This window comes from Mustelus asterias, chromosome 8 (assembly GCF_964213995.1).
Source record: "Mustelus asterias chromosome 8, sMusAst1.hap1.1, whole genome shotgun sequence".
In the NCBI taxonomy this organism is placed as follows: Eukaryota; Metazoa; Chordata; class Chondrichthyes; order Carcharhiniformes; family Triakidae; genus Mustelus; species Mustelus asterias.
The window spans coordinates 127,261,399-127,278,981 of record NC_135808.1 but is presented as its reverse complement, the minus strand read 5'-3'; the positions used below and the strand labels follow the sequence as shown (position 1 = coordinate 127,278,981).

The following is a 17,583-nucleotide window of genomic DNA, read 5'->3' as shown; positions in this document are numbered from 1 at the left end:
AGATACTAGGTCAATGAGTCGGCGCAGACCCGATGGGCCGAATGGCCTCTTCTGCACTGTAGGGATTCCTTGACTTTGCATATAAGCTTACATCGCAATAGCCTAAGTGTAGGCTGTCTAAAGTCTAAAGTAAATACAATAGCTCGAAAAGATGTATCGTTGAATAATAAAAACGGAGTGCCTGTAGTAATTTCCCACCCGTGGATCCTTCTGGGATTCTGTCTGTAGAGGCTTCTTAAGGTAAACGGTGCAGATAAAAATCTCAGGGTAAATGATGCAGACAAACAATTCAACTTCCTGTGCTAAAGGTCGTATCGTGTCGGCTGGGGGCACAGATTTTCTCTGCTGAAGGTTAATGAGGTTTTGTGGTGCAGTGGTATTGTCACTGGACTAGTATTCCAGAGCCCCAGGGCAAGAACTGGGGATCCAGGTTCGAATCCCACCACGGCAGATGGTGAAATTTGAACTCAATAAAGAACCTGGAATTAAAACGATGATCATGAAACCATTGTTGGAAAAAATCCATCTGGTTCAATAGATATCCTTTAGGGAAGGAAGTGTGTCATCCTTTCCTGGTCTGGCCTACATGCAGCAATGTGGCTGACTCTCAAATGCCCTCTGAAATGGAGTAGGGATGGGCAATAAATGCTGGTGACATCCCATAAATACATTAAAAGAAACAGGTTCTTGGATTTACGGAGAAAGGGTATTGTGGGTGCAGAAAGTTCTGGAAATACTCGGGTCAGGCAGCACCTGTCCAGAGTTAACGGACAAAACTTCCCAGCCCTTCCCGCGGTGCGATTTTCTGATCCCCGTCGATGGTGAACTCCTGCGCCGTGCTCCCCTCAGCGGTGCGAGGCGCACAACTCTCCGTAGACATTGACGGAACGAGGAGGTCCCACCGGCGGCCAATGGTGGGCAGCTTCTGGAGTGAGAAAAACCCAGGGAACGTTTCAGGTCAATTTCCTTTCCTCAGATCTGGGGAAAGTCTGAAAGGTGAAACATTGTGATCTTTAAAAGGTCAAATGGGGTGACAAAGAACTGAAGGGAAAGTCTACGATAGGGCAAAAGGTGGGACAGAGCCAAAGTGATTGATAGTGGGACAAGCAAAGGAAGAAAGAAACAGGTGGGGCAGCATGGTGGCACAGTGGTTAACATTGCTGCCTCACAGCGCCAGGGACCCGAGTTCAATTCCCGACTTGAGTCACTGTCTGTGTGGAGTTTGCACATTCTCCCCGTGCCTGCGTGGGTTTCCTTCGGGTGCTCTGGTTTCCTCCCACAGTCCAAAGATGTGTGGGTTAGGTGCATTGGCCATGCTAAATTACTCCTTAGTATCCTGGAATGCACAGGTTAGAGGGATTAGTGGGGTACATATATAGGTTAAGGGGGGATGGGGCCTGGGTGGGATTGTGGTTGGTGCAGAATTGATGGGCTGAATGGCCTCCTTCTGCACTGTAGGGATTCTATGCAAAGCTGTGTCCTGTGTGACGATACTGGGCCTTTAAGTTCATAAGATATCGGAGCAGAATTAGGCCATTCGGCCCATCGAGTCCGCTCCGCCATTCGATCATGGCTGGTATGCTCCTCATCCCCATTTTCCTGCCGTCTCCCCATAACCCTTCAACCCATTACCAATTAAAAATCTGTCTAACTCCTCCTTAAATTTACTCACTGTCCCAGCATCCACCGCACTTTGGGGTAGCGAATTCCGCAGATTCACGTTTAAGAAGGGTGTTTGTGTCACATTTCCTGTGAAGGATTCAGCTCTGTTTAGACGGTGCCGCTATGTCTGCAACCGGCAGCTGACATGCTGAGCAGGCTGAAGAATAATTGCTCCTAATTATTGGAGTGTTTATTTTAACCTGAGTTAATGCAGTTTTGTTATTTTCAGGTTTTCACCATGGAGTTTCAGAGTAGGGTTTAATTAGGCAAGAAGGAAGCCATGTGAATGGGCGGGGCTAGACTACAGAGAGACAAGCAGGCAGTTGCTGTTTGATTTTGAAAGGAGCAGCAGCTCTCTCCCTCTCTCTCCCTCTCTGGAGATTGAAGTCTGGACCTGCTGGAAAATAGGTATCTCTCTCCAGGGATCTGCAAAAGGCAAGAGGTGTTTTTTCCCTCTTTCTCTCTGTGGACTTCTAATGTGTGAAGCCAAGTCAAGTCTTTCTCTGGCGTTCTGCTGTTTATCTCTAGATATAAATGCCAGTATTCCATTAGCCTTTTTGCATTATTACCTGTACCTGTTCAGGACATTCAGAGATCCATATTTCATGCATCTCAAATCTTTTTGGACCTTCACTGTTTGTGGCTTTGTGAATGCACCATGTTGTAGAATCACAGAATCCCGACAGTGCAGAAGGAGGCCATTCGGTCCATCGAGTCTGCACCGACCACAATCCCACCCAGGCCCTATCCCCATAACCCTACATATTTGCCTTACTAACCCGCTGACACTAAGGGGCAATTTAGCATGGCCAATCAACCTAACCCGCAAATCTTCGGAGTGTGGAAACCGGAGCACCCGGAGGAAACCCACGCAGACACGGGGAGAACGTGCAAACTCCACACAGATAGCGACCCAAGCCGGGAATCGAACTCAGGTCTCTGGCGCTGTGAGGCAGCAGTGTTAACCACTATGCCACTGTTCTCGTCTATTTACATTCAAATGACTTCACATTTACTGCACTCAAGTCAATTTGTCAGTTTTGTCCATTTGCTTAATTTATTAATGTAATTTTATGCTTGTCTTTGCAATGCTGCCTATCTTTGTGTCATCAGCAAATCTGAATATGTGGCTTTTGATCCCAACAGCTTAGTCATTAATGAATAGAGTAGTTAAAGCCTGAATATAGATCCTTGCAGGACACACCTGCCACTTAAGGTAGGGATAATGAGCAAGTACTCTATCTCCTTCCATTCAAATCCTTTCCCTATCCTAACCCTGATAAGTGTGAGGTGATTCATTTTGGTAGGACAAATTTGGATGCGGATTACAGGGTCAAAGGTAGGGTTCTGAAGACTGTGGAGGAACCGAGAGATCTTGGGGTTCATATCCACAGATCTCTGAAGGTTGCCACTCAAGTGGATAGAGCCGTGAAGAAGGCCTATAGTGTGTTAGAGTTTATTAACAGGGGGTTTGAGTTTAAGAGCCGTGGGGTTATGCTGCAACTGTACAGGACCTTGGTGAGACCACATTTGGAATATTGTGTGCAGTTCTGGTCACCTCACTATAAGAAGGATGTGGAAGCACTGGAAAGAGTGCAAAGGAGATGTACCAGGATGCTGCCTGGTTTGGTGGGTAGGTCTTATGAGGAAAGGTTGAGGGAGCTAGGGATTTTCTCTTTAGAGCGGAGGAGGTTGAGAGGCGACTTAATAGAGGTTTATAAGATGATGAGGGGGATAGATAGAGTGGACGTTCAGAGACTATTTCCTCGGGTGGATGTAGCTGTTACTAGGGGGCATAACTATAAGGTTCATGGTGGGAGATATAGGAGGGATGTACGAGGTAGGTTCTTTACTCAGAGAGTGGTTGGGGTGTGGAATGGACTGCATGCTGTGATAGTAGAGTCGGACACTTTAGGAACTTTCAAGCGGTTATTGGATAGGCACATGGAGCACATTAGAATGATAGGGAGTGGGAGAGCTTGATCTTGGTTTCGGAAAAGGTTCGGCACAACATCGTGGGCCAAAGGGCCTGTACTGTGCTGTACTGTTCTATGTTCTATGTAATCAATAAATCTTGTATGAAGAACTTGATCTTGGTGGCAGCACAGTGGTTAGCACTGCTGCCTCACAGCACCAGGGACCTGGATTCAATTCCGGCCTCGAGTCATTGTCTGTGTGGAGCTTGCATATTCTCCCCGTGTCTGCGTGGGTTTCCTCCGGTTTTCTCCCACAGTCCAAAGTTGTGTGGGTTAAGTTGATTGGCCATGATAAATTGCCCCTTCGTGTCAAGAGGATTAGCAGGATAAATACAGAGGTTCACAGGAATAGGGCCCGGGTAGGATTGTTGTCAGTGCAGGCTCGATGGGCCGAATGGTCTCTTTTCTGAAGGGATTCTATGGTCAAATTTCTTCTGGAAGCCCAGATAAATAACATCCATTGATATTCTCCTGTCCATTACTTTAGTCCCACCTTCCAATCCCACAATCGTTACCATCTAGAGGGACAAGGGCAGCTGTCACATGGGAACATCACCACCTGGATCATCAGCATCATCCTGCCTTGGAACTTATGGTAGCGTGGTCCCTTTAAGGGGGAGTTCCCAAGGGTCACATGATTGGGCCGGACCCTATGGAATGTCGAGACAGGAAGCCGAGCCTATCAGGTGCAAGGGTGCGAACCGTGGGTCAGGGAGGATTGTCAGTTGGAGCCAGGGAGGAGAGCTGTATCGTCACACAGTTAATTCTGTCTGACCATTCGTTGCAAACAACTGTTTATTGTTGACAATAAATCCTTCGGTACTCTGAACCACATCATGTTGCCCACCGTTTATTACAGAACTATAATCATGATGTGGAGTTGCCAGCGTTGGACTGGGATAGGCACAGTTAGTAGTCTCATGAGACTACTTACTGGAACTATAATCGCCATTCCTTCGCTGTCGCTGGGTCAGAATCCTGGAACTCCCTCCCTTCCTGTGGCTGTACCTCTACCACATGAGCTGCAGCGGTTCAAGATGGTAGCTCACCGGAACCTTCTCAAGGGAACTAGAATAAATGCTGGCCAGCCAGCGACACCCACATCCCATCAATAAATCTTATAAAAACTTCAATCAGATTCGTCAGATATGACCATAGAAAAGTTACAGCACAGAAGGAGGCCATTCAGCCCATCTTGTCCATGCCAGCCCGAGGACACCCAGGTGTTCTTTTTAATCTCATGGTGACTAGACTTGCACACAGTACTCCAGTTTGAGCCTCAGCAGTGCTTTATACAATTCCAACATTATATCCTTACTTTTATATTCTATACCTCTGCCAATGAAGGAGAGAACTCCATCCGCCTTCTTTACCAAACCTTGTCTACTTGAACTGCTGTCTTTAGGGCCCAGTGCACTTGTACCCCAAGATCCCTCACTTCATTTACCCCTCTTAGTATATTCCCATTTATTGTGTATTCTCTATAACTGTTTGAATTCCCTAAATGCTCACACTTCTCCATGTTAAAGTCCATCTGCCACTTTACCGCCCACTCCACCAACCCATCGATATCGTTTTGTGGATTACCCTCTACACTATCCATAACTCAGCCAATCTTTGTGTCGTCTGCAAATTTCACAATCGTGCCCCCCACATTCACGTCCAAATCCAGCACTGCTGCTTCACAGTGCCCGGGACCCAGGTTCGATTCCTGGCTTAGGTCACTGTCTGTGTGGAGTCTGCACATTCTCCCTGTATCTGCGTGGGTTTCCTCTGGGTGCTCCGGTTTCCTCCCACAGTCTGAAAGACGTGCTGGTTAGGGTGCATTGGCCATGCTGAATTCTCCCTCAGTGTAACCCAAACGGAGTGTGGTGACTCGGGGATTTTCACAGTAACTTCATTGCAGTGTTAATGCAAGGCACTTGTGACTAATAAATAAATAAGCTAAACCAATCGTTAATGTATAAAGCAAACAAGGGCCCCCAACACCGAACCCTGTGGAACACCACTTGCAACAACTCAAACCTATGCCTGCTTTCTCTCCTGATCAGCTGAAATATTTTTAAGATGTTCAGTCACCCCATCCTTAAGTATATACTCGATCTATTTCCCAATAGATCTCAGGCTGATTGGTGGATGATTCCCCGGTTTCCTTCTGCCACCTTTGAACTATCCGTACAATTTTCATAGATTCTGTACAGTGCAGAAGGAGGCCATTTGGCCCATTGAGACTACACTGACAACAATCCCACCCAGACCCTATCCCTGTAACCCCATGTATTTACCCTCACTAGTCCCCCTGACACTAAGGGGCAATTTAGCATGGCCAATCAACCTAACCCGCACATCTCTGGACTATGGGAGGAAAGTGGAGCACCCGGAGGAAACCTATGCAGACACGGGGAGGGTAGAGAAAAGATTTACCAGAATGTTGCCGGGTATAGAGGGCATTAGCTATGAGGAGAGGTTGGAGAAACTTTGTTTGTTCTCACTGGAACGACAGAGGTTGAGGGTCGACCTGATAGAAGTCTACACGATTATGAGAGGCATGGTCAGAGTGGATAGTCAGAAGCTTTTTCCCAGAGTGGAAAAGTCAATTACTAGGGGGCATAGGTTTAAGGTGCGAGGGGCAAGGTTTAAAGGAGATGTACGAGGCAAGTTTTTTTACACAGAGGGTGGTGAGTGCCTGGAACTCACTGCCGGGGGAGGTAGTGGAAGCAGATACGATAGTGACTTTTAAGGGGCGTCTGGACAAATACATGAATGGGATGGGAATGGAGGGCTATGCTCCCCGGAAGGGTAAGGGGTTTTAGTTCAGTCGGGCAGCATGGTCGGTGCAGGCTTGGTGGGCCGAAGGGCCTGTTCCTGTGCTATAATTATTTTTGTTCTTTGTTAATGTGCAAACTCCACATAGACAGTGACCCAAGGCCGGAACTGAACGCGGGTCCCTGGCGCTGTGAGGCAGCAGTGCTGTGCCACAGTGCCGTCCAAATGAATGGTTCTTAACCTGTGAGAATTTTGGGGAGATTGTAGTGAGGCCATCTGTAAATCCTCTCACTTTCTTCCTTGAAAACTCCAGTCCCGGGGTCCTGTCTCTCTTTAGTTTCTCCTGTACCATTACCGTGCTTACATTAATTCTGGTGAATCCCTGTCCTTGATTTCCTTGGGATGTCTGGAAAACTGATCTCTTCCTTCACCGTCAATCTTGGTGTAAAATATTCAGCGTGTTCGTCACTCTTATTTTCGTTGACAATGGGCAGGATTTTCCACCCCCAGCCCCACCCCGACCCATAGTGTGTTTTGTGCCAGTGGCACGCACTGGCTGGTGGTGGGATTTTCCAGTCCCGTCGCTGCCAATGGGCTCTCCTGTTGTTCACACCCTCTACTGCTGGGGAACCCGGGGTGGGAGTCACTGTTGGTGGGACTGGAAGATCCCATCGGTGATTACAGCTGGAAAATCCCACCCAATATCAGTGTTGACCAGTTATCAAGGGGCTCATGTTGCTCCTGATCATGTTTTTTCCCAGCATGAGGGACATCGACAGGATGAACACACACTGGCCGGAATTCTACTGCCCCGCCCGCTACGGGAATTGGGGCAGGCGAGGGGCGGAGCGTGGAATTGACCTCGGGCGAGATTTGATGGTTTCGGGACGAGTGAGGCCAGACATTTCCACCCGTGGATTTTTCCCCAGAGAAGGAGAATTGAAAACTAGAGGGCACAGGTTTAAGTTGAGAAGGGACAGGTGGCACAGTGGTTAGCACTGCTGCCTCACAGTGCCAGGGACCCGGTTCGATTCCCGGCTTGGGTCACTGCCTGTGTGAAGTTTGCACGTTCTCCCCGTGTCTGCGTGGGTTTCCTCCGGGTACTCCAGTTTCCTCCCACAATCTTAAAGACGTGCTGGTTAAGTGCACTGACCGAACAGGCGCCGGAGTGTGGCGACTAGGGGAATTTCACAGTAACTTCATTGCAGTGTGAATGTAAACCTTACTTGTGACTGATAAATAAACTTTAACTTTTAAAAGGCACCCAAAGGGGCAACGTCTTCATGCAGAGGGTGGTGCGTGTATGGAATGAGCTGCCAGAGAAAGTGGTTGAGGCAGGTACAATAGCAACATTTAAAAAGTATCTTGATAACTACATGGATGCGAAAGGATTAGAGGGAACTGGGCCAAATGCGGGCAATTGGGACTGGCTGGAGGGCACCATGGATTGGTTGGGCCAAAGGGCCTGTTTCCGTGCTGTATTGCTCTCTCTCTACACGGCTGGAATTCTACCGTCCCGCCTGCCACGGGAATCGGGCGAGGGGCGGACCATGGAAAGGTCTGTTGATCTCAGGCAGGATTTTATGGTCTGGGATGAGCGAGGCTGTAAATTCCTGCCCTACGACTCTATGATCGTTGGAGTGGTTTTTTGTGTACGTTTTGCTATTCCTTGCAAGTTTTTTTTGCAAGCTTCCTTTTTGCAGCTCTTTCCAATAATGGGATTGCTGATTAATCTCAGCAATCGATCTGTATCTATTAGTCTCCCACACTCCCAGACTGACAGGAGGCGAAAGCTACTGGTGGAGGGCATTCAGAAGCATAGCTCCAAGGTGACCCGTTCCTCCCATGCGTGCTATACTTCAGCACATGCTGTGACTCAAATTACTCAGGTATTGTAAGCCAAAATGTCATTTTCTGAAAGAAAACTATCTAGTTTTTATTTCGACAGTTAAATACAAAGCTTTTCTACTACCTCTATAGGAAGCACAATCTCACTGGAAGGACAGAAAGATTCAATATTCAAAAATGAGAACCAAACTCTAATCCAATCCCAACTTTCGGTTTTCATGGGGGTGGGTTCGGAGGGGGCTGGGATGGCATGGTGGTCATGCATGGTGGCACAGTGGTTAGCATTACTGCCTCACAGCGCCAGGAACCCAGGTTCGATCCCCGGCTTGGGTCACTATCTGTGCGGAGTTTGCACATTCTCCCTGTGTCTGCGTGGGTTTCCTCCAGGTTCCTCCCATAATCCGAAAGTCTGATTAGGTGCATTGGCCATGCTAAAATTCTCCCTCAGTGTACCCGAACAGGCACCGGAGTGTGGCGACTAGGAGATTTTCACAGTAACTTCATTGCAGTGTTAATGCAAGTTTACTTTTGACACCAGGAACGCAGGTTCAATTCCAGCCTTGGGTCAGTGTCTGTGTGGAGTTTGCATGTTCTCCCCGTGTCTGCGTGGGTTTCCTCCGAGTGCTCCGGTTTCCTCCGATAGTCCAAAGATGTGCGGGTTAGGTTGAATGGCTATGCCAAATTGACACTATTGTCAGGGGATTAGCAGGCTAAATATGTGGGGTTACAGGAATAGGGCCTAAGTGGGATTGTGGTTGGTACAGACTCAATGGGCTGAATGGCCTCCTTCTGCATTAGGGATTCTATGATAATAAATAAAGTTTAAAACTGACTTGCTCTCCAGACATGGTTTTTATTTCTTTTTTTAATTCATGGAGTGTGGATGTCACTGGCTAAGGCAACATTTATTGCCCACCCTGAATTTCCCTTGAGCAGGTGGTAGTGAGCTGCCTTCTTGAACTGCTCCAGTCTCTAAGGAGTAGGTACAGCCTCAGTGCTTTTAGGGAGGGAGTGATGAAGGAGCAGTGCTTCGAAAGCTTGTGCTACCAAATAAACCTGTTAGACTTTAACCTGGTGTGAGACTTCTTACTCTGTTTACCCCAGTCCAACACCGGCATCTCCACATCATGGACTTGTTGATGGCACATCTGGCCAGGTCCAGAAGCAGGTTCACAATGAGGTCCTGCTCCTTCTCCGTCCATCCCCTCACTGGGTGAGGAAACTGTTTCTCTCTTTTTTATTCATTCGTGGGGCATGGGCATTGCTGGCTGGCCAGCATTTATTGCCCATCCCTAGTTGCCCTTGCTCAGAGGGCAGTTGAGAGTCAACCAAATTGCTGTGGCACTGGAGTCACATGTGGGCCAGACCGGGTAAGGATGGCAGATTTCCTTCCCTGAAGGACATTAGTGAACCAGATGGGCTTTTCTGACAATCATCACTGGTTTCACAGTCACCAGTAGATTCTTAATTCCAGATATTTTTTTATTGATTTTAAATTCCACCATCTGCTGTGGTGGGATTCGAACCCAGGTCCCCAGAATATTGGCTAGTTTAATAGCCTAGCGATAACACCACTAGGCCATTGCCTTCCCTAAACCATATTAAGTAGTTTACTCTTCTCAAGTATCTGAATTAGATCATTCCTTAAACCTATACTTGAGGGTTATCAGCCTTGTTTATACATCCTGTGCCAACCCTGGTCAACATGTCAGGGTGCTGTTGTCTAACTGGTGAGTCAGAATACTAAGAACAGTTTTCCACACCTTTCTTTTATGCAGCACTTGGGACAACCCAACAAGTAAGAGTTAGGAACTGAAATGGAAATCCAATGGACAGCTCTTCCAGGACCTGATGGTCAAACTCAAGAGGTTTTGGGAGGCTTGGGTTGTGTGGCTAAAGGACAGGCCCAAGTGCCACAGTGCATCACTTGCATATTCATTTGTGTGGTGGGGGGGGGGGGGGGAGACACGTTGGCCTAGTGGTATTATCGCCAGACTATTGATCCAGAAACTTAGCTAACGTTCTGGAGACCCGGGTTCGAATCTTGCCACGGCAGTTGGTGGAATTTGAATTCAATGAAAAATATCTAGAATTAAGAATCTACTGATGACCATGAAACCATTGTTGATTGTTGGAAAAACCCATCTGGTTCATTAATGTCCTTTAGGAAAGGAAATCTGCCGTCCTTACCTGGTCTGGCCTACATGTGACTCCAGACATGTGGTTGACTCTCAGCTGCCCTCTGAAATGGCCTAGCAAGCCACTAAGTTCAAGGGCAACAAATGCTGGCCAGCCACGATGCCCATATCCCATGAATGAATAAATAAGCCACGGATGATTGGGGCTGCTACACAAGATGGACAGAGGGAGACCATTCAGCCCCTCATCTGTATTCTGGTACCAACATATCAGAGGTACTGACTCACTCCCATTCCTCTGCTCTTTCTCCAACACCAATTTGTAGGGTGGCACACTGGTCAGCGTCACAGTGCCAGGGACCTAGGTTGGCTTCCCGGCTTTGAGTAACTGCCTGTGCGAAATCCGCTCGTTCTCCCCGTGTCTGCTTGGGTTTCCTCCAGGTGCTCCGGTTTCCTCCCACAGTCTGAAAGACGTGCTGGTTAGGTGCATTGGCCATGCTAAATTCACCCTCAGTGTACCCGAACAGGTGCCAGTGTGTGGTGACTAGTGGATTTGTCACACTAATAATAAATAAATAAGCTTAGTCTTTGTATGGCATCCTGAAAATAATAAAAGGTAGTTCACAGGACAGGTCTTGGATAGAAATTTGACAGAGAGCCACATCAGGAGATAATTGGAGCAGAGATCAAAAGCTCGAGGGGAAGAAGGATTTATCGGAAGGTTCTGTTGTCGGGGGATGCTAGTTCAGAGCTTTGGAGATTGGTAGCTGCAGTTGCCTCGGCTAACATAGCAGTGATGAGAATGCCAGAGAGGCCAGGTTTAGAGGGGCGTAGAGACATTGGTGGTTTATAGGACTGGAGGGGGTCAGAGGGAGGATGGGGTATGAGCAGGGAGGGTGTGGAATGTGAGGGTGCGAGTTTCATAATTCAAGCTTGTGGTGAACCACTGTTACTACAAGTATGTACCTGGACACACCCATGCTGCACCTGGCCCGAGACTCCTCCCTTTCCACTTAGAGTGGGGTATAAAGGTGATGGTCCCTCCTCCTTGCCTCAGTTCAGACCAGGTCAGCTACAAGGGTGTGCTCCTGTTCTCTGTGAATAAAAGCCTATTAGTTTTCCCTCACTCTCAGAAGTCTCCGCGTTGTAATTGATAGTGCATCAAAGCTATTGCTGGACTGGGAGCCATGCCGACACTATAGTTAAGAAATCCACCAATGCATCTACTTTCTCAGAAGATTAAGGAAATTTGGCATGTCAGCTATGAATCTCATCAACTTTTACAGATGCACCATAGAAAGCATTCTTTCTGGGTGTATCACAGCTTGGTATGGCTCCTGCTCTGTCTAAGACTGCAAACAACTACAAAAGATCGTGAATGTAGCCCAATCCATCACGCAAACCAGCCTCCCATCCATTGACGCTGCCTACACTTCCTGCTGCCTCGGCAAAGCAGCCAGCATAATTAAGGACCCCACGCACCCCGGACATTCTCTCTTCCATCGGGAAAAAGATACAAAAGTCTGAGGTCACGTACCAACTGACTCAAGAACAGCTCCTTCCCTGCTGCCATCAGACTTTTAAATGGACCTACCTTGCATTAAGTTGATCTTTCTCTAAACCCTAGCTGTGACTGTAACATTATATTCTGCACCCTCTCCTTTCCTTCTCTATGAACGGTATGCTTTGTCTATATAGCGCGCAAGAAACAATACTTTTCACTATGTTAATACATGCGACAGTAATAAATCAAATCAAAGCCAAAGTTGGCCCGTGGGTGAGGACAGAGTGGCAGATCCCTGTTTTATTTTGTTGGCAAGGGCTGCGACACTCCCTCTGTACCTGTCCTTCCCTGTCTCCCTCTTGAAGAGTTCGTCAAAGTGCAGCATCTTCTGCCGTGTGATGGTGTGCAGCCTCAGCTTGGGCCGGATGCGGTGGATGAGCTGCAGGTGGTTATAAAGCCGCCCCTTGCCGTCTCTCCTCATGCAGCTGCTGGGACCCCAGAAGATGAAGGCCGGCTCCTGGCTGGCATTGAGAAGCTCGCCGCCCTTCTGCAGCAGTCGCTGGATGCTGGAGTGAGCCACCACCCGCAGGCTGGTCCGCCGCCCCACGTCCTCCTGGTAGCCCCGCGTCGGTGCGTCGTTCATCCGGATGACGCACTCGGCGCTGTCGATCTCGGCCCCTCGCCGGCTCCCAATGAGTTGTCCGGAGCTGGTGACCAGAGCGCAGTGCTTACAGTGGACCTGCAGATCCTGAGAACAGAGAGAACAATGACATCTTGGTGAATCCTTTGCCAAAAGAACAAAATTCAGGGGGAGGCCTGCCAGCCTCGAGCTGTGACTCACTGGGTCCCAGTGGGCGGCACGGTGGCAGAGTGGTTAACTCTGCTGCTTCACTGCGCCAGGGACCTGGGTTCGATTCCTGGCTTGGGTCACTGTCTGTGTGGAGTTTGCACATTCTCCCCGTGTCTGCGTGGGTTTCCTTCGGGTGCTCCGGTTTCTTCCCACAGTCCAAAGATGTGCAGATTAGGTGGATTGGCCATGCTAACTTGCCCCTTAGTGTCAGGGTGATTCACAAGGGTAAATATGTGGGTTTGTGGTGATAGGGCCAGGATGGGGATTGGTGTCGGTGCAGGCTCGATGGGGTGAATGGCCTCCTTCTGCACTGTCGGGATTCTGTGATGGCTTGATGACCGGGATTGGATTAAATCTGTAGACTTTATAAATAACAACCTGCATTTACATTGCACCTTTAACCTGATAAAACATCCCAATTAATTTCACGGAAGCGTTATCAAGTAGAGTCAGAGGTTTACAGCTTGGAAACAGGCCCTTCGGCCCAACTTGTTCATGCTGTCCAGCTTTCACCACTAAGCTCGTCCCAATTGCCCATAATCCTTTGATACTCATCTTACCCATGTAAGTGTCTAAATGTTTTTTAGAAGACAATTGTACCCGCCTCTACTACTGCTTCTGGCATCTCATTCCAGACACTCACCGCCCTCTGTGAAAAAATTGCCCCTCTGGGCACTTTTGTGTCTCTCCCCTCTCACCTTAAACCTATGCCCTCTACCAATAAGGATTGACACTGAGCTACGTGAGGAGACATTAGAATGGGAGAGGGTAAAGGATCAGTCAATGAGGTGGACTAAGGGAAAAGCAGAAAACTGATTTATTGTCATGTGTGTTGGGATACAGTGAGAAGTATTGTTTCTTGCGCCCTATACAAAGCACACCATACGTAGAGAAGGAAAGGAGAGGGTGCAGAATGTAGTGTTACAGTCATAGCTCAAACAGCCTCTTCCCTGCTGTCATCAGATTTTTGAATGAACCTACCTCGCATTAAGTTGATCTTTCTCTACACCTTAGCTATGACTGTAACACTACATTCTGCATCTCCCGTTTCCTTCTCTATGAACGGCATGCTTTGTCCGTATAGCGCACAAGAAACAATACTTTTCACTGTATACATGTGACAATAATAAATCAAACCAAAAAGAGATTGAATCAAAGCATTGTTAGAGAGTTTGAAAGAGTTAGAGTCGCATTTTAAAAGCACAGAACGAGTGTAAAAGATAGAATTCGAGGATATGCTGGGGACAGTGCACAGGAAGCTGCCATCCTGCTGATCCTTGAAGAAGGGGTCAGATTGCTTAAGAGTTTAAAAGTTAAAAGTTTAATGTGTTTTGAGTAAAGTTTATTTATTCGTGTCACAAGTAGGCTTACATTAACACTGCAATGAAGTTACTGTGGGTGGCGGGGGAGGTCTGTGATACTGTGGAAGATCGGAGAGATCGAATGGCAGGAGTTACCAAAGGGAAATGGTGATGGGGCAAGGAAAGAAACCGAGGATGCATCGAGGGTGGACGCACTGCCGCCTGAAAGCAAAACTGAGAGAAAAACTGAAACCCGCAAAGGAACAGGAACAACATGGGGCAGAGATTCTGCTCTGAAGTTGCTGAACTCAATGGTTGAGTTCGGAAGGCCTCATTGAAAGTTGAGGTGTTGTTCCTCAAGCTTACGTTGCACTTCAGTGTCAGAGCAGCAGGCCGAGGGCAGGGATACCGGTGAGAGCAAGGTGGAGAAATAAATTTACAGACCTCTGGAACCTCAAGCTCATTCTTGTGGACGGAGCAGAGGTTTTAGGGAGCATGTCATAGAAATCATAGAAACCCTACAGTGCAGAAGGAGGCCATTCGGCCCATCGAGTCTGCACCGACCACAATCCCACCCAGGCCCTACCCCCACATATTTTACCCGCTAATCCCTCTAATCTACGCATCCCAGGACTCTAAGGGGCAATTTTTAACCTGGCCAATCAACCTAACCCGCACATCTTTGGACTGTGGGAGGAAACCGGAGCACCCGGAGGAAACCCACGCAGACACGAGGAGAATGTGCAAACTCCACACAGACAGTGACCCGAGCTGGGAATCGAACCCAGGACCCTGGAGCTGTGAAGCAGCAGTGCTAACCACTGTGCTACCGTGCCGCCCTAAAATTTGTGCTCGAGTGTTTGGAGTGGGACTTGAACCCACAACCTTCTGACTCAGAGGTAGGTTTGCTATCATTGAGCCACGACTGCCATCTAAAAGAAGGTGTCTCAAAGAAGGTGGGATGTAGAGATTTAGGGAGGGAATTTCAGATCTTAGAGCCTCCAGCTACAAGGTACAGTGAGCAATGTGTGAAGTGAAGAAAATTGGAATTTGCACCAGATGGGGCAGCATGGTGGCACAGTGGTTAGCACCGCTGCCCCACAGCGCCACGGATCCGGGTTCGATTCTCAACATGGGTCACTGTCTGTGTGGAGTCAGCACATTCTCCCCGTTTCTGCGTGGGTTTCCTCCGGGGGGGCTCTTGTTTCCTCCCACAGTCCAAAGATGTGTGGGTTAGGTGGATTGGCCATGCCAAATTGCCCCTTAGTATGAGGGGGACTAGCTAGGGTAAATGTATGGGGCTATGGGGATAGGGCCTGGGCAGGATAGTGGTCGGTGCAGACTCGATGGGCCGAATGGCTTCCTTCTGCACTGTAGGATTCTATGCCAAAATTGTCCTTTAAATTAAAAGTGTGAAGGTTAAAGTGAGGAAAAATGTATAAATCTGAAGAGAAAAGTCAAGATCAGCGTAAAGATTTGGCTAAAGCTAAGCACATAGAGAGGAACAAAAACATTTATCAGGAATAGGGCTTCAGAGAAGTCAATTAAAGGAAAATGATAAAAAGATAACATTAAAGGCACTTCATCTGAATGTGCAAAGCATTCGTAATAAGACAGGCAAATAAGTGGCACAAATAAAGATAAATGGGTTTGACAACAGGCATTCCAGAGACATGGGTGCACAGTGACGAGTTGGGAACTAAATATTCCAGACTGCTTAACATTTTAAAAAGTGGACAGCTCTGATCCCTGATGATAGGTGAGGCAGGCGATGGCCTCGTGGTATTATCGTTGGACTGTTAATCCAGAAACTCAGCTAATGTTCTGGGGATCCAGGTTCGAATCCCGCCACAGCAGATGGTGGAATTTGAATTCAATAAAAAAATATCTGGAATTAAGAATCTACTGATGACCATGAAACCATTGTCGGAAAAACCAACCCATCTGGTTCACTAATGTCCGTTAGGGAAGGAAATCTGCCGTCCTTACCCGGTCTGGCCTACATGTGACTTCAGAGCCACAGCAATGTGGTTGACTCTCAACTGCCCTCAAAGGGCAACTAGGGATGGGTAATAAATACCTGTTGTCAAACCCATTTATCTTTATTGTGCCACTTATTTGCCTGTCTTGTTACGAATGCTTTGCACATTCAGATGAAGTGCCTTTAATGTTATCTTTTTATCATTTTCCTTTAATTGACTTCTCTGAAGCCCTATTCCTGATAAATGTTTTTGTTCCTCCCCATGTGCTTAGCTTTAGCCAAATCTTTACGCTGATCTTGACTTTTCTCTTCAGATTTATAAATTTTTCCTCACTTTAACCTTCACACTTTTAATTCAAAGGACAATTTTGACCAGCCAGTGATGCCCATGTCCCACGAATGAATAATAGAAAAAAATAGAAAATGGAATGAGGACAGTGGTGAGGAAGGACCTGGAAGATCAGGGTGAAGAATCAATATGGCTAAGGAGAGAGATAAAGGGCAGAATATGGGGCGACACGGTGGCACAGTGGTTGGCACTGCTGCCTCATAGTGCCAGGGACCTTGGTTCGATTCCCAGCTTGGGTCACTGTGTGGAGACTGAACATTCTCCGTGTCTGCGTGGGTTTCCTCCGGGCGGTCTGGTTTCCTCCCACAGTCCAAAGATATGCTGGTTAGGTTGATTGGCTATGCTAAATTGCCCCTTAGTGTCAGGGGCATTAGCAGGGTAAATATATATTTTTAAAAATGATTATTTGTGTTACAAGTCGGCTTACATTCACACTGTGAAAATACCCTAGGGTTACGGAGGATAGGACCTGGGTGGGATTGTTGTTGGTGCAGACTCGATGGGCTGAATGGCCTCCTTCTGCACTGTGGGGATTCTATGATTCTAAGACACTGCGAGTCTTGGCATGTAATTTATTCTGGGGTTGAAGATATTCACCATTCCTAAAAGCAGATTCTTCCTGAGATTTTTACAATTGGTTCCCTCTTAACAATTGCAAACTTTGATGCACGGTGAAGTCAGGGAGGGAATGTTCAGTGAATACAATTCTTCCAATGACATTTCACACAGTTGTAAGGTTGACAATGCCATACACTGAACAAACTGTTCTCCACACATCCGAGAGCGGTACACAGATCTCCCGAACAGAATATTACACGTCTTGTTAAAATTAACGAGCTGGTTAGTTTAGCAACGGGAATGTATGCTGACGAGAGCAGAGCTTGAAATGTATTCAGAGCGAGTGAATCTCTCTCCGGGTCTTCATCTGTCACTGGTCCTTAACCCGAGCTGTACTGTACTGCACCCCCATCTCACACAAGCGGAATGTACTCATCTGTAGCCTTACAGAGATGAGACTCGCTCCATACAACACCCGCTATTTACCCACCTACTCTATACACCCCCCTCCTCCTCCCCCCCTGCGGCTATTTACCCACCTACTCCTGTTAGACTAGCAAGGGATTCAAATTTGACACCATTTGGTTGTGACAATACTCTTTCATTGGGCCTGATTTTACCATTTTCATTCCAAGTGCTGAATCTGGGTG

General features: G+C 47.6%; 1 protein-coding gene across 1 annotated transcript in view; it reads right to left on the bottom strand.

The window, feature by feature from the left end:
- st6galnac5a (ST6 (alpha-N-acetyl-neuraminyl-2,3-beta-galactosyl-1,3)-N-acetylgalactosaminide alpha-2,6-sialyltransferase 5a) overlaps positions 1-17,583 on the bottom strand; it is a 75,554-nt gene that overhangs the window by 17,572 nt on the left and 40,399 nt on the right. The window contains exon 4 of the mRNA XM_078219217.1: positions 12,233-12,642. Coding sequence (XP_078075343.1) covers positions 12,233-12,642 — 410 coding nt within the window. The remainder of the gene's footprint in view (positions 1-12,232; positions 12,643-17,583) is intronic.